Source organism: Phaseolus vulgaris, chromosome 2 (genome assembly GCF_000499845.2).
Source record: "Phaseolus vulgaris cultivar G19833 chromosome 2, P. vulgaris v2.0, whole genome shotgun sequence".
In the NCBI taxonomy this organism is placed as follows: domain Eukaryota; kingdom Viridiplantae; phylum Streptophyta; class Magnoliopsida; order Fabales; family Fabaceae; genus Phaseolus; species Phaseolus vulgaris.
Window position 1 is genome coordinate 4,630,360 of NC_023758.2, and position 22,504 is coordinate 4,652,863.

The 22,504-nt window shown below is 34.9% G+C and overlaps 1 protein-coding gene across 1 annotated transcript in view; it reads left to right on the forward strand.

Annotated features, from left to right (window-relative positions):
* Positions 1-22,504, forward strand: part of LOC137810423 (serine/threonine-protein kinase TOR) — a 31,194-nt gene that overhangs the window by 3,861 nt on the left and 4,829 nt on the right. Inside the window, exons 6-47 of the mRNA XM_068611663.1 lie at positions 53-212; positions 319-462; positions 605-774; positions 863-1,067; positions 1,192-1,386; positions 3,307-3,459; positions 4,158-4,279; positions 4,415-4,514; positions 4,593-4,679; positions 4,761-4,891; positions 5,179-5,281; positions 5,362-5,544; positions 5,628-5,720; positions 6,404-6,439; positions 6,593-6,691; positions 6,783-6,881; positions 6,976-7,138; positions 8,346-8,470; positions 8,597-8,649; positions 9,145-9,268; positions 9,375-9,557; positions 11,222-11,374; positions 11,457-11,609; positions 13,803-13,874; positions 14,027-14,161; positions 14,281-14,342; positions 14,448-14,545; positions 14,776-14,885; positions 14,957-15,130; positions 15,206-15,271; positions 15,747-15,815; positions 15,916-16,026; positions 17,343-17,483; positions 17,573-17,701; positions 17,780-17,945; positions 18,033-18,247; positions 18,934-19,140; positions 19,639-19,956; positions 20,080-20,160; positions 21,128-21,202; positions 21,281-21,347; positions 22,326-22,486. Coding sequence (XP_068467764.1) covers positions 53-212; positions 319-462; positions 605-774; positions 863-1,067; positions 1,192-1,386; positions 3,307-3,459; positions 4,158-4,279; positions 4,415-4,514; positions 4,593-4,679; positions 4,761-4,891; positions 5,179-5,281; positions 5,362-5,544; positions 5,628-5,720; positions 6,404-6,439; positions 6,593-6,691; positions 6,783-6,881; positions 6,976-7,138; positions 8,346-8,470; positions 8,597-8,649; positions 9,145-9,268; positions 9,375-9,557; positions 11,222-11,374; positions 11,457-11,609; positions 13,803-13,874; positions 14,027-14,161; positions 14,281-14,342; positions 14,448-14,545; positions 14,776-14,885; positions 14,957-15,130; positions 15,206-15,271; positions 15,747-15,815; positions 15,916-16,026; positions 17,343-17,483; positions 17,573-17,701; positions 17,780-17,945; positions 18,033-18,247; positions 18,934-19,140; positions 19,639-19,956; positions 20,080-20,160; positions 21,128-21,202; positions 21,281-21,347; positions 22,326-22,486 — 5,491 coding nt within the window. The remainder of the gene's footprint in view (positions 1-52; positions 213-318; positions 463-604; positions 775-862; positions 1,068-1,191; positions 1,387-3,306; positions 3,460-4,157; positions 4,280-4,414; positions 4,515-4,592; positions 4,680-4,760; positions 4,892-5,178; positions 5,282-5,361; positions 5,545-5,627; positions 5,721-6,403; positions 6,440-6,592; positions 6,692-6,782; positions 6,882-6,975; positions 7,139-8,345; positions 8,471-8,596; positions 8,650-9,144; positions 9,269-9,374; positions 9,558-11,221; positions 11,375-11,456; positions 11,610-13,802; positions 13,875-14,026; positions 14,162-14,280; positions 14,343-14,447; positions 14,546-14,775; positions 14,886-14,956; positions 15,131-15,205; positions 15,272-15,746; positions 15,816-15,915; positions 16,027-17,342; positions 17,484-17,572; positions 17,702-17,779; positions 17,946-18,032; positions 18,248-18,933; positions 19,141-19,638; positions 19,957-20,079; positions 20,161-21,127; positions 21,203-21,280; positions 21,348-22,325; positions 22,487-22,504) is intronic.

Sequence of the window (22,504 nt, forward strand, 5' to 3'; positions counted from 1 at the left end):
TCTTAATTGGGGGTTGCTATCAATTCATGTATCACTAATTATGGTTGTGCAGGAACACTGGTGAGTTCATGATGTCAAGATACCGTGAAGTTGCCGAAATCGTTCTCAGATACCTTGAGCACAGGGATCGGCTTGTTCGCCTGAGCATAACTTCATTGTTGCCTCGCATTGCACATTTTCTACGGGATCGTTTTGTCACTAACTACTTAACTGTATGTGAATGTTGCTCTGTTACTTTATTATGCTTTTCTAATCTGGTATGACTTTGAGAATGAAATTTATTTGTTTGAGTGCCTAAGGAGATGAAATTCCTTGCAGATATGCATGGATCACATTCTTTCTGTCTTGAAAGCACCACAAGACCGTGATAGTGGGTTCATTGCTCTTGGAGAGATGGCTGGGGCACTGGATGGGGAACTCATTCATTATTTGCCGACAATAACAACTCACTTACGTGAGGCGGTATTTTTCTGTAACTGTTATTGGATGCTAATTTTGGGCCATAATTTTCTTATTGTGCATTGCATTTCTTATTTGGAAAGTGCTTGGTTAGTTTGTCTTATTAAGGATCTGAATTGACAGTTTGGTCATCTTGTTAATGTAGATTGCTCCACGTAGGATGAAACCTTCGCTTGAGGCCTTGGCTTGTGTTGGAAGCATTGCTAAAGCAATGGGCTCAGTGATGGAACCTCATGTACGAGGACTTCTGGATATAATGTTTTCTACTGGTCTTTCTACGGTACTTGTGGAAGCCCTTGAGCAAATAAGTACCAGGTACAGTGTTGTCTTGGAGCAAAGTCTATAACCTTTCTAGTGATTGATTTTGAAAGGCATCTTTGTATTTGTGTTATTTTTTATTCAGCATTCCGTCTTTGCTACCTACCATTCAAGACCGGTTACTAGACAGCATATCTATGGTTCTTTCTAAATCCCATTATCATCTGGGGAGGTCTTCTCAAAGTGTGGGTAGAGGGACAATAGTAAATGCACCTCAGCAAGTCTCAGAGCTTAATGGCTCTGCTCTTATACAACTTGCTTTGCAGACTCTTGCTCGTTTTAACTTTAAGGTTTTGTATACTTATTTTCTTTATTGACATTCATATTTAATAAAAATCTTTTTTTTCTTTTTCGTATTTATAAATTGTTGGGGAATTGCTAGAGGTTTAATTTCATTTTATTCTGTTGACATAGGGCCACGAACTTCTTGAGTTTGCTAGAGAATCAGTTGTTGTCTATTTGGATGATGAGGATGGAGCTACACGAAAAGATGCAGCTCTATGTTGTTGCAGATTAATTGCTAGTTCTTTCTCTGGTATGGTGTGCACACATTTTGGTTCTAGCAGGTTGACTCGTTCAGGGGGGAAGCGCCGGCGCCTTGTTGAGGAGGTTTGGTGATTTGACACATTTCATGCCTTTTGTTCAGTTTCGTTTTTAAGAAATATTACTACCTGTGTAATTTTTTATTTTCTTGGAGAAGCTTCTTTAATTGGTGTTCTTTGCTTGCTTCTGCTCAATTGATTTCTAACTTTGATAGGCTTTTGGCTTGTGAAACTTTCAGATTGGGATTTTAATATTTTGTATAGTTTATGATGAAATGTGACCTGTATAAGCTAGCAGAAGTCAGAAGTTGAGACAGTTTTTCTTCATTACTTTTAAAGGTTTAGCAAGTTTGTGAAAGGAATGACCAAGAAAATGTAGGAAAGTTAAGCAAAGTAAAATCCAGAGAACAATTCCCAATAACTTGTTTATTTCATATCTGTTGAAACCAATGTTTAGTTATTAGGTCATGTAAGATATGCTGATACAGTTAGTTCTCTATTAGGATTGGTATCTTTGAAGATATTAATCTTAAAATAATCTGAGGGGTAGATTTTTTCGTTGCGATTTTATAGTACAAAACCAGTACAATTTGAAGCAACTGGTTCAAAAATTGGATGAAGAGTAGAAGAACTGTTGAACCTTAGCACTAGATTATGGTAGATTACAAAGATGGATGAATACTCTGGACATTAGAGTGATCCAGAAATTCTCCCAAGTACCCATTACAAAAATGTGACACCCCTTACTTTGCTTCTATGATGCACGAATATGATATGAGTATTGTATACGGCACGTATCCAATACGGCGATCTGTCTCATCTTATTAAATATAGGATACAGTGCATTCAGATACGTTTAAAGTTTGTATTTATGCATACATATAATTCACAAAATAAAATAAATTGTTATTATAAGTTTTTTAAGAAACCGTATCAAAATTGAAAATCATTATTAAATATTATTCTAGTCTAACTTATGAAACTCAAATGTATACATACAAATGATAGTTTTATACGAACAAGTGGTGAGAGTGAGGGAGTTGCTTCTATCAACATTTGTTATCACAAAACTTGTTTTTTTATCCCCCAGCATAGTCCTCTTTATTTTTTGGGGATGTTCAGATATGTTCCTATATTTCAAATTATTGTAATTGGATACCCAGCATAGTCCCCTTTAAAATTTGTAGTTGGGTCCTAATCATTCTAGTGTTGTAGCATCATGTTAATTTTCTAATGGTAGGCTGGATTCAGTGACCTAATCAGTTTTTCTTTCAACTATATGGATTTAAATGCTTGCCATTTGGTTTAGAGTTTCAGCAACTCCTAATTGGGTTGCTGAATTTAACAATACATAACGGTGTTCTAATGATAGGGACCTTTTTTTTGAAAACATTTAAACTAATGTAACCCAATGGATTCATTTGAACATCCAAAAAATATAGGGACATGCAGATTCATTTAAACAATATTTATTTCAAAATAGTTGCGTTCCACCAAAGTACTAATTAATTTAGCTTTCTAAGGTGGGTTGTTAAGGAAATCATGGGTTTTTTTAGAATTGGTAATTTTTTCAAAAGTCATATTCTTAATAAGTTTAATGTTGCTGACTGGGTGTTTTGTATTTTTCTCATGATTTTGTTCTTTTATTAGCATTAAATATTAAGATATGGAATGATTGGATATGAGATATTTATGTGACAACTATCATGGATGAGATGTTAGAAAATTGGTTAAGATGTAAGAATTTCATTTGAGGCACTGGTGAGGAGAGTAGATTACATGGTTTTTAACCCTGTGAAAAGGGTAAAGGGAGAACAAACATTCCTGAAAATATATATTTTCATTGAGTCCAATGACATTGTGTGATCCATTTGACTGGCCTCACCTGGTGGGATAAGATTATTGTTGTTTTGTTGTTTAGTCCTTTTATTTTTCTTGTGATGACATGATATGCCTATGTTGCTAACTGATTTTTGACTTTTTGAAGCTTGTGGAGAAGCTTCTCATTTCTGCTGTTGCAGATGCTGATGTTACTGTTCGACACTCTATCTTTACTTCTCTCCAAGGAGATAGAGGTTTTGATGAGTATTTGGCCCAGGCTGATAACCTGAGTGCAGTATTTGCTGCTTTAAATGATGAGGTATGTAGAACTAGCCTACCTGGTACTGGCATGATGCCATTTGGCCTTCAGATTTTGATTTTGTGTTGCTTAATCTTCAGTAGGCTCTATTGACTAATTTGTGTATGGGCAGTTGCGTTGAACTCTTTCTTTTCAAGGTGGTAATTGGATATTTTGGGAATTACACTTGTCTGTTCTGTACTTCAGAAAATGATGCATGATGAATATGTTGGCTGGCACACAGCTTTTAGGGGCTCCCTTGTTGTGTTTGATATGTACTTTAATCTGTTTGATGCTGAAATTTTGTTTCCTTCATTTTTAAATAATAAGTTTTTGTAATGTGTGCCTATGGGCAGATACACGGTGTGAAAGAAAATACATACTCTTAAATGGTTTAAATCACTAAAAGAATCAAGCATTGAATGTTTTTTTTTTTTTAATTTTGGTATAGTAAATAACTTCTTTTAGAATAAGAACTTTCTATTTTTGTTTTCTTATCATGTGCCCACGGGCACACATTAGGACACCCCAGTTTGCAATTTCAACATACTGGTTTAGGCACAGAGTCAATATTATGCCTCTTTCCCCCCCTTGTGTAGTTGTCGTTATGATATCTTCATGTGGCATGGTATACTTGAGTAGGATCTTATTTTCCAGTAATTAGTTATTGTACTCCATTCTTTTGCAATATGTTGATGTTGAAGCATCTAATTCTACAGGATTTTGATGTTAGAGAGTATGCAATTTCCGTGGCTGGTAGGTTATCAGAGAAAAATCCAGCTTATGTTCTTCCAGCTCTTCGTCGCCATCTTATACAGTTGTTAACATACTTAGAGCAGAGGTAATGTTCAAGTATTTACTTTTTTAGTAGATAAAGCACATATATGGAAATATTCATTGTTTTGGAGTTCATTGGTTGGAAGGATCAAGAGCTTTTCTATTACATGTCCGTTTTATTCTCTTGGTATGTCAGCAGTGCAGATAGCAAATGCAAAGAAGAAAGTGCAAAATTAATTGGCTGTTTGATAAGGAATTGCGAACGGCTAATACTTCCATACATTGCTCCAATTCATAAGGTTTAGTTTGATATGGTGTTAAAGATACATTCCTGTTTTATTGCATTTGATATCTTAGTGATTTTATGATTATATCAGGCACTCGTGGCCAGACTTATTGATGTGAATGCCAATACTGGAACTATTAGTGGAGTCCTTGTAACTGTGGGGGATCTTGCAAGGGTGGTCAGTAAATTTCTCTCCTTTGCCATGCTTGTCTTTTATATTTGTTGTTAGCTAACTTATTTGGATTTTGGTTTTGTTTAGGGTGGTTTTGCAATGAGGCAATACATTCCTGAACTTATGCCTTTAATCGTTGAAGCTTTATTAGATGGAGCTGCTGTGGCCAAACGTGAAGTGGCTGTTGCTACACTTGGTCAAGTTGTGCAAAGCACAGGGTATGTGCATATTTGTTTTTGTTGATATATATAAATAATCACTTGCCTTTTTGTGTATCATTTTGACTTTTTGTATGATTTTTTCAACTAATAATACGTTAAAATTGTTAAAAAAAGGTAATAACTGTGCAAATTTCTAGATTCAAGATTTCTTAATATTATATATATTATTTTGGTTTGTTTGTGTATTATTTTGAAAGTTGAGTTCATATTATGAAGAATAAAATAAAGTTTGAGTTAGAGTCTTTCTGTGTTCATGATGCTTATATTTGTTTCTATTTTGACAGGTATGTTATAACTCCATATAATGAGTATCCACAATTACTAGGGTTACTCTTAAAATTATTGAATGGTGAGCTAGTGTGGTCAACCAGACGAGAAGTATTGAAGGTGCATAAGAATAAGAATTAAAGTAGATAATTCTTTTTGATACATGTTTACATAATTAACTTGTACTTGGGTTTTGCCAGGTTCTTGGCATTATGGGTGCTCTAGATCCTCATTTGCATAAACGAAATCAAAAAGCCTTGCCAGGACCTCATGGAGATGTTACCCGCCCTGCTAGTGATTCAAGTCAACAGATTCAGTCTATGGACGAATATCCCATGGACCTTTGGCCTTCTTTTGCTTCTTCGGACGACTACTACTCCACGGTTGGTTATGAACATTCTTGTTAATAATGTTCTGATTTTTCCCACTTGTTTGGGTATTTGTAATTTCTTTTTTATGATTTCAGGTTGCAATTAATTCTCTCATGCGAATATTGAGGGATCCATCACTTGCTAGTTATCACTTAAAGGTGGTTGGATCTCTTATGTTCATATTCAAGGTATGCAGCATAAAAGATGCATGTATAGGGCTTTCTTTTTTTTCTTTCTTTCCTCTTGTTTTTTGTGTGGCATTGTTTAAGAAGTATCTAGGATCCTCCTAAATTGTATTCTCTGGTATACATCTTTTAAGAAGTGGAAAAGAGAAGAAAGGGTAGTGATATTTGTTCTGTTTAGTTTATCTCTCTGCTCCTGTACTTCATAACAATTCACGTATTTTGGTGAAGTTACTAGGGGTGGTTGTGGTCCTGAAATTTTGAGGAGCCTGAAGCTTGAGCCTTCTTTGATGAAAACTTGAACAAATGTTTGATACACTAGTGATATTATTATCTTTCTGAATTCTCATTAGTTAGTAAAAAATTTCATGATATTAATTTTTAATCTAACTGTCTGATAATGGATGGAGAGCCCATCACCCCATTTCCATTACTGCCTAAGAAGCCATCTTAGATCACAAGCAAGTAGTACTACTATATTCTCTTTTTTATGTCGACAATAGACATTTTCACTACACCACAATGCACTTTCATAGCAGTGATTACATGTTCAAGATTTTTTGTGTATCACTTTGGGCCTTTCACTGCTGAATAATATTATGTTTTCTGTTTCATTAGTTGGATATTGTTGAATTAGTTCCATGTACTGATATTCATTGCCAATTTTTTATTTATTTTGTTGAGGTCAGTCGATGGGACTTGGCTGCGTTCCGTACTTGCCAAAGGTTAGCTCTTAGCCTTCCATTTGTAATGGACCTTACGTTCCTATTCTTTAGTGTTATTTTATATCTGACTTGATGCCTTAAGTACACTGATTTATTGCATTTGAATTTGTATCCATTTTTTTTTGTTTTATGGCTTTTGCCCCTTCCTTGTAGGTTTTGCCTGATCTTTTTCATACTGTTCGCACATGTGAAGATAGTTTAAAGGACTTTATAACTTGGAAGCTTGGAACTCTGGTGTCTATTGTGCGCCAGGTAGATTTGACTGTCTTTAAAATATCCATTTTTTTTTATGATTATTATTCTACTTTGTTTACAAGCTCAAGTATGATATGTGGTTGTGCAGCACATTCGGAAATATTTGCAAGATTTGCTATCTTTAATATCTGAGTTTTGGTCAGCATTCACTCTTCCAGCACCTGCTCGTCCTGCTCTTGGCTATCCTGTTAGTGTTACTTGTCCCCGGTTTAGTTAAAATAGCCTAGGGATATGTTTTTGTGGTTTATGATTATTATTTGTTGTTTTCTTTGATGTTGCAGGTTCTTCACCTGGTGGAACAGCTTTGCCTGGCTCTCAATGATGAATTTAGAACATATCTTCCCGTTATTCTGCCAGGTTGTATTCAGGTCCTTAGTGACGCAGAACGCTGCAATGACTATACTTATGTTCTTGATATCCTTCACACTCTAGAAGTGTTTGGTGGTAAGTAACCTTTCCTGTAGAATATTGAGTGTATTTTTATTCAAGTCAAGGGGCATACTCACAAAATACTCCTCCAAACACACTCTTTACTATCTGCTAAAATATTGAAAATCTAAAATGTCACTTTATTTGACATTTAAAATTATGAGTGAGATTCATTAAATAAAAAGTGGGACCCATAATTTTGTCATTTCCATTAAATCTGAGTCAATTGTAGTGTGCTCAAGAGAGTGTGGTTCTAGTTTTCTTTTTATGCAATTGATTAACCAGAAGACTCCCTCAACTTATTTTCATCTGCAACTTACCCTTTTTCTGCTTCCGTTTAATGTAATCAACTTCCTAAACTAGTAAGGTATTTTGGTTTCAATTATTGATAGAATGGTGCGTGAACATTTATTGATCTCAGACACCAGTGCATAGCAGCCATCTCTGTCAATGCTACAGTGGGATGATTACTGTCTTAAATGCTATAGAATTAACTAAATTATTTATACTGCACATTTAAATACTCAAAACCAAAAGAACCAAAATTAAAGAAAATCATGTTGAGTAATAAGTTATAAATTTACACACAATCACGATCAATAAGAACATAGTAATGAAGTAAAAAAGGAAAGATGCTGATGAAATTAATAGTAAAAGAACATAAGATGAAAATTAGCAGAATGTGAATCGGGAAACAAAATAATCCTGCAAACTGTGACATCATAGGTCAAAACAAAGGTAGTTGTATTTTTTATGCTCAAGGAAGAGTTTTCAAATACTATTATGTTTCTGAAGCTAAACATGCATTAATAGTTGGGGAGAAGTGCACTTTTACCCGTCAAACCCTTAAACAGTCCTGTTTAAGGGGTCAAAATGGATTATGAAGTCTATATCATGATAGTGCTGCGATAGTGTGTGAAAAGCCATAATGGCCACAATTGAAAACTGCTCCACTTTTTGAATCCTGTAGCATGCTTAATAGCTCTTCCCTGCTCCTTTGTTATAGTGTACTATTGACTACTATGGGTGCATGTGATGTGACTTGCAAATGTTTGAAATAGACTTGAAAATTGTGGGTGACACTACTACTAAAAACAGATTTTATACATTTAATTTTGTGAGGTAATATCATATTAAATTACTGTGCATAATGAAAATTGTGACGAGTAATTGTCATGGCCAGGAATGGCAAACCTTGAAAATTTTGTTTTTGGTTGTGCAGGTACTTTGGATGAACATATGCATCTGCTTCTTCCTGCTCTAATAAGATTGTTTAAAGTGGATGCCTCAGTGGACATAAGACGTGCTGCAATCAAAACATTGACAAGCTTGATTCCTCGTGTGCAGGTTAGATTCTGTGCTTGCTTCTATTCACCCTCAATTTTTTAAAATAGACATTTATACTAGATAATTCAATGTTTTTATTCTCCTTGTTTGGTCTGTGATTGTTCTAGTGTTTTATTTGATCATCAGGTCACTGGTCATATATCCTCTCTTGTCCATCACTTGAAGTTAGTATTGGATGGGTGAGTGTGCAAATTCTGAAATTTCAAAATATATTTGTATGTATCAGGTTGCTGCCCCAACCACTCATTCTTTTGATGTAATTGTGAAAGTTAATTTGATTATTTGTTTGTCGAAGTGATAAATGATTATTGACAGGTTTCTTTGAGTTCTAAATTCAGGTTGCTTGTTGCTGGAGGTTTAGGGTCATTTGAGAATCCCGTATTAGTCATGCAATCTGTCTTAGGGTTGACAGCTTGTTATTGAATGCTAAATGTTGAGAATTTTGATATTATTCTCTTGTTTCTTCCTTTGATTTTATTTTTATCACCTGCTTATAATCGTGGTCGATAAAAAGCTGTCATCCCTTGATTCTCTTCTTATGTGATTGATACTTTCCATTATAACAACTAGAAGACTATTCTAGTTCTTGAATAATTTGATTTGCTCATTTCTCCTTTTAATTCATTTTATCACCTAATCTGCTGATCTCTATTTATTGAACTTACATTTTACAGGAAAAATGACGAGCTTCGAAAGGATGCTGTTGATGCACTTTGTTGTTTGGCCCATGCACTTGGCGAGGATTTCACAATTTTTATTCCATCAATTCACAAACTTCTACAGAAATATCGCCTGCGGGTCTTGAATTTTTCCATCTTTATTTTTTTCGTTTCTTTCTTGTTGGGTTTGTGTGAGATTAAGCATTTTGTCTCACAAATTTTCTAAATGTAAAATAATATTGCAGCACAAGGAATTTGAGGAAATTGAAGGACGTTTACAGAGACGGGAGCCACTTATTCTAGGGATCACAGCTTCACAAAGACTGAACAGAAGGCTTCCCGCTGAGGTCATTAGTGATCCTTTAGATGATGTGGAGATTGATCCTTATGAAGATGGATCTGATGCTCACAAACTCAGAGGCCACCAGGTACCCTCTTGTGATGTGTTTTAAAGTTTTTTGGACTTTCTAGGAACTATAGCTATGGTTGGAGATCCCTCATTAATTAGAGACATGACTATATTATAATATATAAGCGGGTGCGAACTTCACTTTACATGCAAATTTTGTAAGATTAAGATAGACTTAAAGTTCACTTTTAAAAATAATATTAGAGTCTATGCAAATGGGATTTGTTAGGCATATTGTGCCACCTACTATTGGATCACCTATAAATATTTATTCCCATTTTCGAGATGTCCAATCCTCGACTTAAGAAGATGTGTTGAAAATCCCATATCAACTAAAGTTATGATCAAATTATAGTGTATAAGTCGCTACAAACCTCATTTCATAAGCTAATTTTGTGAGATAGTTAAACTTAACACTTTCTAAGAGCTATTGATTACTAATCATGCTTTAAGTGACTTATGAGATAATGTTTAAATTCACCAAAGAAAGTTTGAATGCTGAATTGCTAATCCCCTGTTGATTGTATGTTAGGATAGCATGAAGTGATCTGGTGATCATTGAGCGTAATAATTTACATATTTATTCAAATTGAAAAAAAATTCAAGAACGGAAATCAGCCACACAAGAATATCTCTTCTACTAGGTTGAGATTTTATTTGTTTAAAAAATTTGAGATAATTATGTAAGATTTTTTATAAGGAAATATTCATCAAGACGTAGTGTATTTCTAAAGGTAAAACTAGTGGCTTCTGTAAAAAGAAGGTATATATCATAAACTGATGATTTTCAAAGCTTATGTAATATATCTACAATAATTTTAATGTTCACACAAAACACATCTTCAATCCATGGAGATAATTTAGCAGTTTTTTCAAATGCAAAAAGTCCAATCGCGCGAACTCCCAAACCACCAAAGATTAATGATATGAGTGTTTGTGTTACGTATTGCCATGTTTAGTAAGACATTTACATAATCTGCAAAGCGTTTTTCTAAGTCTTTGTTGGAACAAATATTGAGGTGTGTGACATAAAATGAGAGGAAGAGATGGTATATGAAAACCCCAAAGAAGGTTAGGTGCTTAAAAAAGAACAGTAAACAGAATAAAGAAACAATTAGTTACAATGAAAATTAACTAAGTAGGTGTAACTTGTAAGACAGATAAACAAAGAAATAAAAGGAAAACTGAGTGATATAAAGATTGTGGGTAACTATAGAACAAACAAATCGAGTCATATGTTTTGTTCAGATTAACTTTCATTTGGGTCATACTTATCAGAATTGAAATTGACCAATATTGTCAATAATACTCCTGATGCTGATGAATTAACAATATATGGGTCGGATTTTGCTGAAATCAAATTTGTACCGAGCCTCAACATTATGACCATAAAGAGTTTAATAATACTTTATCTCAGCTCTCTAGTTTTCATTTTTTATATTGCTGGCTTGAAAACTGTTGAGTGAAAGAACACTTTGTATATTATGAATTGAATGAATATTGATTGCACACCAGTACGTTTACAGAGATCTCTATTTATAGTTAGTTCAGTTACAAGTTACTTGTAACTGTCTAGCTAAAGCAGTCACCAACTAACAACGGATGCCTAACCAGAGATAACTAACTATAGCTAACTCACTGATATACAAAGTAGGAGTTACACTCACAAAAACATTCATGCAGGTGAATGATGGTCGATTACGGACAGCTGGAGAGGCTTCTCAGCGAAGTACAAAGGAAGATTGGGCAGAATGGATGAGGCATTTTAGTATTCAACTTCTGAAGGAGTCTCCTTCTCCAGCATTACGAACCTGTGCCAGGCTTGCACAATTGCAGGTTTCATTCACTATTCTTGACATTATTCGTTGTGGCATTAGTATTTTCCTATCTGATTTTCATCTGTCTCTGAATTTTACAGCCTTTTGTTGGGCGAGAGTTGTTTGCAGCTGGATTTGTCAGTTGTTGGGCACAGCTGAATGAGACTAGCCAGAAACAGCTAGTTCGGAATCTGGAGATGGCATTTTCATCTCCAAATATTCCTCCAGAAATTTTGGCAACACTTCTTAATTTGGTATGGCTTCTCATCTCAGTGTGTTTATACAATCTGTGAATGTGAACTTTTAGATCTCAATTATATATGTTTCCTAAAGATTATTGATTATTAGATTCGTGTTGTTACAAAATGCCAAAGATGAAAACGGTCTGCAGGTTTATTATAGGAAAAGGAAAGGGTTAAAATTGTAACAGGTTGTTAGTTAGTTCTGTTATCTGCTTGTAAATGTGTCCTTTTCTTTCTAATATACGGAAGTTTTTTGAATTTTCAGTTTACTGGTCATTTTCCAGTGTAAAAAGGAGAAAGCTCCTTTGGAGGTATACTCGATATACCTTGGTGCTAGGGTGATTCATACTTTCTTTCAGAAATAGAGAAGCATATTCAGAGTTTCTTTTCCTTGTCTTGGTGTCAGTTTTTCCCAATAGGAACTGTTGGAGATCCCACATCGACTAGAGATAAGGACATTTCATTATATATAAGTGGGTGCAAACCTCACCCCATGATCCGGTTTTATGCTAATATCAATATTCCGTGAAAAAGGAACCTAACAATTGGTTCAACCTGCCGGATGCAAAAAAGTGGAGAATAGGGTTGGAAATTTGGAGAAGATTATTACATAACACACATAAAGAGTCAATGAGAATGGCATGAAACTTGAGGATTTAAAAACAGACAAGAATTGTTGCCGCAGATGAAAAACAGAAAATATCACTTTGTTGAGGGAGACAATTCAGAGAACAAAATGTTGAGATTAGATGGTGTAACTTGTCTAGGACCACTAGACCATTCTTATAGGATGTGTGAAAAAATGTGTTGGCAGTAAGCGATAATTATGGAATTATTTTTCTTGATTTCAAAATGAAACAATGCATTGATATTTAAAAGAAAAACGAAATCCTAATAAAAGGAAATAAATCTACTGATATAAAGGAAATAAATCTCCAAACATAAAGAGTCTAAATTAGTAGCAAATCTACCAAACAAACCCCTAATCCCAGTCCCTTAACTTTAGGTATTTTTAACAAACAAATCTATATTTATTGTACAGTAAATGTGCAATATTTACATCCATATTTCAACAAGTTGTTTTGATGATAACAAATATTGAATGTAAATTTGTACATGCTCTGTATTATGAATCATCTAGTGTTTTGTATAAGCTATAGTTTTTGGTCTAGTGGTAAGCACTAAATCCAACAATTGATATCAAAGCCAAGGTTAATAATTTGATTCCTATGGATAATTGTTGAGGGGACAATTGTAGCAGGTTGCATCAATTATCCTGAGGCGTAGGCCAGGCAGGCCAAGTCACAAGCGAAGAGTTTCTATTTTTAGCAGGACAATTTCTACGGGGAGATTGTTGCAAGGTGATCGATTGTTCATTGGTGTAGGCCAAATAGGCCAAGTCACAATTGAATCAAGTAGAAAAAGTTGGATTGATCGTGACTTGGCCCACTTGGCCCACGCCACTAGAAAATTGATGCCCCCAGCAACACAGAAAAGATAAGTCCATAGAGGAAGATGGGAAGGATGCAGGGTCTGAATGGGATGGAAGCATGAGACTGTTGTGGGGTCAAGAAAGTTTAATTACTTGGTTTTGAATGATTCTTTACTTTCTTTCAGTAATAAAGATGCATATTCAAAATTTCTTTTCCTTGTCTGGGTGTTAACTTTTCCTAGTTATCATATTCCAGGAAAAAGGAACCTAACAGTAACTGTAATGCCTTTGGACAGCAACTAACTTAAAAAGTTCACCTGATGGCCTACTTCTATGGGTGCAGATATTTGTGGCTTTTGGCTTCAAAATTCTAATCATATCTCCCCCATTATTGATTCCCCCCTATCAAGTATATACAGATTTGTTATAGTAGGAGGCTTTTATTGAGAAAGAGAGCATTTATATGACACTTTTATACTTTTGTTGTAATAAATCCTTTCTTTCCTAATGAAAAATTATCACTTATAATTTCTTAAATTTATTCTTAAAGTGTTTGTTGTGATAAGAGCAAAGAAAATTTTGAAATTTTATATAGAGAGAAAATTGTGTGTGAAATATTTTCTATAATGTCTGGCTCCTCTGAAAACCAAGTAAAGGGTTGGAGTTAATTCATATTTTTTTATTGATTTTAAAGATGCAAGGAGATGGTTGAAATTATGACATTTTGCTACTTTTTTTATTTCCTCTCATGTTTTTGTTGACTGAAACTGCAGGCTGAGTTCATGGAGCATGATGAGAAACCTCTTCCTATTGACATACGCCTTCTTGGTGCTCTTGCTGAGAAGGTCCTTGTCTTTTTTTCTTTTAATTTTTATTCATTCTTGTCTTTGTTCATTGGATGGTGCTCTTTTAAAGAACTTCTTTACTGTTATATTGGATTATTTCTTTGACTTTGCCTTATACCTTTCATGTGTTGTTGCTTTGCTATGGTAAACAGTGTCGTGCATTTGCAAAAGCCTTGCACTATAAAGAAATGGAATTTGAAGGAGCACGTTCCAAGAAGATGGATGCTAACCCAGTTGCTGTAGTTGAAGCTCTTATTCATATAAACAACCAATTACACCAACATGAGGTTCAGTTGAATAGAAATGGATATTTTTTCACGAAGTTTATCATTTTGCTGCTGTTTTCATAGTCTTAACTTTGTTTTCTGATATCTCTGCATTTTAATAAAACATTTTCTTTCTGTAGGCTGCAGTTGGAATACTTACCTATGCCCAACAGCATCTAGATTTCCAGCTTAAGGAGTCATGGTACTGTTTTACATTTAATTTTTAAGTTCACCATCCCTTTGTTTTCTTATACAATTAGAGTTTTTATCTGTGGAAAGGTAGAGATTGAAAGTAGATTTCCATTAGGTATGAGAAACTGCAGCGATGGGATGACGCTCTCAAGGCTTATACTGCAAAGGCTTCTCAAGCAACAAGTCCACATCTTGTCTTGGATGCCACTTTAGGTCTGTACTGATGACTTTACCTTCATTTTAACTTGGATGCCATCTTGTCTTGCATTCTATTGTTCTCTTTCCATTATATTTATATTACAGTAACGGTAGCTACTTAATTGAAGAATATTTCTGTTCTTTGAAGTTTGAAACTTCCTACTACTTATTGCCAGTTTGGAGTTTAACCTTTTTAGGATTTTTTCTGTCTTAAGATATGATTGATCTTGGAACTTGCTTTTCAGGTAAAATGAGATGCCTTGCTGCATTGGCCCAATGGGATGAGTTGAATATCCTATGTAAAGAATTTTGGACCCCAGCTGAGCCAGCTGCTCGTCTTGAAATGGCATCAATGGTTGGTTTTATACTCATGTCACATGTGATGGATATTTTTCCTCCACAGGCTTAGTGTTAATGTTTTTTTAGGCTGCAAGTGCTGCTTGGAACATGGGAGAATGGGATCAAATGGCAGAATATGTGTCTCGGTTAGATGACGGTGATGAAACAAAACTTCGAGGTTTGGGGAATACTGCTTCCAGTAGTGATGGGAGTAGTAGTGGTACTTTCTTCAGGGCTGTTCTATTAGTTCGAAGAGGAAAGGTATTTATTGCTTGAAATATCAACCAGGTTTTAATGTTTTCTATTTTAATTGTTGTGATTGCAATCTGTTGGCAGTATGATGATGCACGTGAGTATGTAGAAAGAGCTAGAAAATGTCTGGCAACTGAGCTTGCTGCTCTGGTGAGTTTGCTTTATAAATTTTTCTTACTGATTTTATTCTTGGGCATTGTTATTTTTTTAGTTTTTATTGTATCTGGCATCATCTCTGTCAAATACCACTCTAGATGACCTACGCCTTTGAGCCAAGCCCGCAAAACAAAAGAAGAGGATGAGAAAAATCTCCAAGAGTTTCTGTGTTTTGGTTTCTAATCACTTGTTTTGGAAACAAATTCCAAAACTTATTTGTTTTTTATGAGAAATTGATTCTTGAGTTTCAGGGAAATATTTTAAAAAAGCTTTTAAAATGAAAAACTGAGAAGAAAACCAATAAGTATGTGTAGTCCCAAGTGTCCAATCAAGTAGACTTAGATCACTCGATTTGAAAAAGGTGCATCAGAATGTGCATGAACGAAAATATTAATACTCATAGTTGTTATGTTGCTTTTAGTTCATTTGCTTTCAAAGAAGTTTGTTATATAATTATTTTCATTTCCAGGTTTTGGAGAGTTATGAGCGTGCCTACAGTAATATGGTTCGTGTGCAGCAACTATCAGAACTGGAAGAGGTTAAGCTCTAATATATTCAGAAGTATTACTTTCAGTTCCTGTCCTTTACCCAATGTTATTGTTATGAATATAAATTGGGAAGATTTTCTCTTCTATCAGGTGATTGATTACCGTACACTCCCTACTGGAGACCGAGTGTCAGATGAGCGACGGGCTCTCATTCGCAATATGTGGACTCAGCGTATACAGGGAGCCAAAAGCAATGTTGAGGTAGAATGGTTATTTCTACATAAAATGTATATTTATGCTTAAATATTGTCATTATTTTATGAATTAACTTTCAGAGGAATGTAATTAGGGTGTTTTAACTGGATGCATACTTTTTGATTCATTTCTAAAAAGACCCGATTTTTTGTGCCCAGGCCATAATCCTTGTTTGTACCAAAGCCCTAACGATTACTAGATTTGTATCTCAACCTGTCACGAGTGGTCTTGATTGATATGACCTTGTATATCCACAGTTTTAATGTAATGGTACAGAAAGAGGTGCGAGGAAAAAGGGAAACTATTTTGAAATAGTACATACTAATTTTCAGTTCATTGTAAGTGGCAGAGAAGTTTGGGACATAAAATATTTTTAATAGTTAATTATTGTTAAGCTACCGTACTTTGATTCTGAACCATTGTTAGCTTTTGATTATAACAATCAAATCCACGTGCTTGGCACTACAGTGGTTGTGTGCAATTCTACTAATACACGTTAACAGACCATTTATTTGTCATGGTTTTATTTAATATTCTTTACCATGGATGTTCTATTTTGTGTTAAGACTAGTTAATCTTGGCCATCCCAAGTAAGCACAATAATGGTATAGCTGATTGCAGAGTGGGCATTGCATTGAAGGTAGCAGATTCAATGCAATTAATTTATAAGATACTAAGAAACAGGTAGTACCGAGTCTAAGCACAGAACAAGTTGATATGAAAAAGGCATGGGCATTCGGCAGCTAGAAGCTTTCTGAAACTGATGTAACCTTATGGGAACTTGCTGCAACATCCCTACGACTTTGATTGTATTTCTACTCTGATGATCTTTTTTAGAAAGAATAAAAGTTGCTAGCCCTAACAATTGGTCTATGCCATGCTGTGGATAACTCCCTCAATCAGTGGAAATGGGTTGGTTTAAGTGTGGAATAAATAGAGATTTTTTGGGTTTAAGAGATTGCAAAACAGAGATGACCTGATTTTAAGAGAGGAATAAGCTTTGAAACAGACATTTCATTTAAAAACGTTCAATTTTTGAAGATTTGCAGCAGTATATACCATTATAGCGATTTAAATCTGAAATGTGAAGTTATAGGAATTCTGGAGTGTAAAGGGCTGATATACTAAGGTCCACTGTGATATTGCAACTATTTTTCGTGATTGACAACTTTTGGGTTCAATATTGAATATTCAGTTTAAGTCTAGTAACAAGAGTTTATGATGAGCTCTTGCAATCCCAACTTAAGATTATCCTTGGAATTAACATTTTGCGTAATTAGGATTGGTTTTTCGTACTCTAACTTTATTGTGCTTGTTTGCAGGTTTGGCAGGGACTTTTGGCTGTTAGAGCACTTGTGCTGTCTCCTGTGGAAGATGTTGAAACCTGGCTCAAATTCGCCTCTCTTTGCAGAAAAAGTGGGCGGATTAGCCAGGCAAAATCTACTTTAGTTAAACTTCTACAGGTTTGTGCTGCGTACCTGATCTAAGTAGTTTGCTATGTGTTACTCCGTATTTTTGAGTACCCAACTGAAGTTGTTGTTCATTCTATCAGTATGACCCTGAAAAGTCTCCTGAAAATGTACGATACCATGGCCATCCTCAAGTAATGCTCGCATACTTGAAGTATCAGTGGTCTCTTGGAGAGGATTCAAAGCGCAGAGAAGCATTTATTAGGCTTCAGGTATTATATTCTATTGAACAGAGATAGCTTATCTGAAATTAAATATTTTTCACTGATCATCTGATTTACGTGGTCTAGAATTTGGCTATGGAACTTTCAAGTGTACCCATCATTCAACCAGTTACACCATCAAGCTTCACAAGTGGTTTGAATCCTAGTGTTCCTCTCCTTGCTCGTGTATATCTAAATGTTGGCTCCTGGCAGTGGTCACTTTCTCCTGGGCTGGTTGATGAATCCATAAAAGGTTCGTAGTTGTCATAGTTTTAACTTTTAACATAGAAATAGAATGGTGTTGATTATTTTTTTTCTAAATTTAGTTTCAATTATGTAGATATACTTAATGCATTCACAAAAGCTACTCAGTATGCAAATAAATGGGGGAAAGCTTGGCATAAATGGGCATTATTCAACACAGCAGTGATGTCTCATTACACTTTAAGAGGTTTCCCCGATGTTGCAGCACAATTTGTTGTGGCAGCTGTAACTGGATACTTTCATTCTATAGCATGTGCAGCAAATTCCAAAGGTGTTGATGATAGTTTACAGGTAAGCTACAATTTCTGTTAAATATGAAACCATCCACACATGTATCTATTAATTTGGACAAAATACTGGTAATGATGAAGAAAATTTGGGTTCAGGAATTATTGTATGAACTGACTCGGGGGGAAGTGTGATACACATACACATCTTATATTCTCATGTTTGATTCTTTATTTTAATTTTCAGCATTGCTTTCTTGACTTAGTTGTAATCTCTGTTCTTAAAATTCATTTATTACCCATAAAATTGTGAAGACCTTGAGTGCGAGTAGTTGATGCTTAAAATCTGACAGTGTGCTGAGGCTCATGCTGAATGATTGGTTGTGACCTGATTTCCATTGGAAGAATGTTTATTTAGCACAATCAGTATGAAAATAGCATCATGTTCCTTTGGATTCTGACATGTTTCTCATCATTCCATAGTATGCTTCTAGCTGCATGATAGAATTTGTTGTGCCTGTGACTTGATCATCTATTTTTTCAAGATAGACACAGTCTTTATTGTTTCTGTACAGTCTTTGAAAAGAAAATAGAAATTTGCTTTCTACATAGCTGGCGTGTGGTAATTAAATTTTGCAAACTACTTTTTCTGACTAAACTTTTGGGATGTCTTTGCTGCTTGTAATCCAAGTGGAATATGCTAGTATTTTCCTTTAGAATCTTTAACTTGCTGTTGCATTGGCTGTGCAGGATATTCTTCGACTTCTGACATTGTGGTTCAACCATGGAGCTACAGCAGAAGTACAAATGGCCCTAAAGAAAGGATTTTCCCTAGTTAATATCAATACTTGGCTAGTAGTTCTACCTCAAATAATTGCCAGGATACACTCTAATAACCATGCTGTGAGAGAGTTGATACAATCACTGTTGGTTCGGATTGGGCAAAATCATCCACAGGTATCTATGACTTATTTGTCGAACTTAAACTTGTTTCCATTTGTGAATTTTTTGGAGGTATCAGTTTGTAGAATTCACCTCTGAAAACTGAAGATATTTTTTAGAGTTTTATATATTAGATGAATTTTAGTTTTTGGTTGGCATCCTTGTATGAAAGTTTAATTGCATTTGTTGGAGATCCGATATCAACTAGAGATTATAACATTTTATTGTATATAAGTGGGTGCAAACCTCACCTTATAAGTCAATTTTATGAGGTTGAGTTAGGCTTAAAGTCCACTTCTTAATAGCATTTTTTGTCCCACATGTTTCAATTATGCTAGTTGGATAACTTAGATATTGTAAATGTGAATTTTTAATCCTTAAAGTTTTGATTGTCAATTGGGTCTCTTGGGTATCTCAATGTGCAATTTTAGTCCTTCAGAATGCCATAAGTCAATGTCATGAAAACACATTTCAATTGATTTGGATGTCAAAATTGTTTCATTTCTTCTGTAGGCTCTCATGTATCCTTTGCTTGTGGCCTGTAAATCAATAAGCAACTTACGCAAGGCTGCAGCTCAAGAAGTTGTAGACAAAGTTCGACAGCACAGTGGTGTACTAGTGGATCAGGCACAACTTGTATCAAAGGAACTGATCAGAGTTGCTATTCTTTGGCATGAACTGTGGCATGAAGCTCTGGAAGAAGCTAGCCGTTTGTATTTTGGTGAGCATAATATTGAAGGGATGCTTAAGGTGTTGGAGCCATTGCATGAAATGCTTGAAGAAGGAGCAATGAAAAACAATGTCACCATAAAGGAGAGAATATTTATTGAGGTGTCTTATAATCTTTTGTTTGTTTGTTTAAGTTGTTATTGCTCATTTTGGAAAATGTTTTGTATTATCATAATTTTCAACCTTGGTGTTATATCACTTTGATTTTTTTTATTGTTACTTCAGGCCTATCGACAGGAATTGCTAGAGGCTTATGAGTGTTGTATGAATTATAAGAGAACTGGGAAAGATGCCGAGCTGACCCAGGTATCAAAATTTTGACTTGTAAAATTATAGCAAATTACTTGTTCTGAGGATTATTTGGACACATTATTGTTGGAGAGAGAGAGAGAGAACTAGAAGATTCGTGTAGAGGGATCTGTGTGCCTGAGGTACATAATGAAGAATGTTGTTTACAAGGGATTTATGGCAGGAGAGCCTACCCAAACTACATTTGAAATTCCAGGACTGAGTATGAATTTTTTTGTCTTCATACAAGATATCTTTTTTCTGGAGCTTCTTAAATTTATTTCAATATGTGGATTGTTGCATCCCAATGTCCTCTGCAGTGAGAATTAAGAAATTGACTTACCAACTCTTGCAAAGATGATTGGATGACTAACAACTGGTAGTTTAAATTTCCAATCAATCTTTTGTACATGTGGGTCTGAAAGTGGCTGTCCTTGGTTAGGCAGAAGTTTGACATTAGTATCCACAGGAGTGCAATAGGTTTGACACTCATCAATCCTATTTGGTCCAAGATGTCCATTGTGTACTTGCTCTAAGAAATTGTATCACCATTCTTGGGTCTTGCCTCTTTTATCCCCAATCAGTATTGAAGTCTGCCAAGGTTTTGTTTGAAAATGGTGACAAAGATGCTGTTTTACTAATGCAATAGTGATGCATCACTACTTGTATGACAGTGTTTTCTGCGCACACTAGCAGAATACAAGGTGACGATGAGTCACATACTAATAACCCTTCTGATAAAAGTCAGGACTACAGTTAAATGTAACTGTCTAACAATGGTAGTTGTTTGTAACTGTGTAAAAATGCAACTGTAACTAATAAAACCAGATACAAGTTTATACACTATAAAGAGAATACCAGAGAAGAGTATTTTCCTACATCATGCATCCTTAAATAATGTAGAAATGATTGGTTTTAAAGAAATTAACCAATTAATTATCATTTTCTCTATGTGAAGCTAGTTTTCTAATAATTTCTTTATCAGGCTTGGGATATCTATTATCATGTATTCAGAAAGATAGATAAGCAACTTCAAAGTCTTACAACTTTAGACTTGGAGGTACGAGCAACACTTATTCGTTCCCTCTTTAATTTGTTTTGTTGTTATGGACCTTAAATTCATGCATTTTCTTTGTAGTCTGTTTCTCCGGAATTGCTAGAATGCCGTAATTTGGAGCTTGCTGTTCCTGGTTCATACCGTGCTGGTAAGTTAGTTTCATTACTTCCCTGATGCTGGATTAGATTCACTGTTATCAAATGACGGCTATGGCATAAGGTGTGGCAGTTTTGCCAGTCATTGCCATCTGCTATTCTGAAGGATATGGCATCTTCCACCATTTTCACCTTTGTTGGAATATCGGGGTTTTCTTTATTTGTTTGTTTTTCAGAAACGTGATTTTGGGTTTGGCTCATTTTTAAATAACCCAAAGCTTGGAGTTAGCCCTCTATTATGAATACAAACCTTCTTCCCAGAGAAAGAACCCTAGGCTGAGAAAGCATTAGAGAATGAGTCTTTCTGTTGTCAAGTCTCCTTTGAGTCATCTGTGGCCGTAACTTCAGTGGCCTGAACTGCAGCAGCAACATAAGCTTTGACAACCCACACCTTGAATCGAAGTTTTTTATTTTCTGTTTTTTCTTCTTGTTTCCTTCTATTTCCTTTTTCTTTTCTTTCTTCCTCAACATTTTTTCTCCTTTTTCTTTCTTTTCTTTCTCTTTTCACATGTTCTTCATCTAGTTGCTGCTATTTTCTTTTTTCAAAATTACAGAACAAAGTATTTGTTCGTTGTTCTTATGTTTACTTATAAAACTTTGTTCCCAATTACTTTCCACTTATAGGATAATGTCTAGTACCCAAAACCAAAGCAATGCATCCTCACATTACTAAATGAAATATTAGAGTTTTCATGAATTAATTTTAAGATTTTATGTGATGACAATAATGAGATTTTTATAAATGTTATGAAATTAGTTTGTCATTATGCTTTTTTTAATATATTTGTCATTTTTGTTTTTTTAGTGTGTATGTGTAATTTTTTCTGCCATGACTTTTTGCAATAGGCCACCATACCATCTGTGATATTTATGTGGGGTGTTGGATCCTTTAATAGGCTATTATTTGCTATTGATTACATTTATTGGATTCGATCCTTTAGTCTACTAATACTTCCATATCCTTTTTTAAGATGCACCGGTGGTTACTATTGCATCATTTGCCCGTCAACTTGTTGTCATAACATCTAAGCAGCGACCAAGGAAGTTAACCATTCTTGGGAGTGATGGTGAAGATTATGCCTTCTTATTAAAGGGTCATGAGGATTTACGCCAGGATGAACGAGTCATGCAGGTATTTCCATTCCACTGG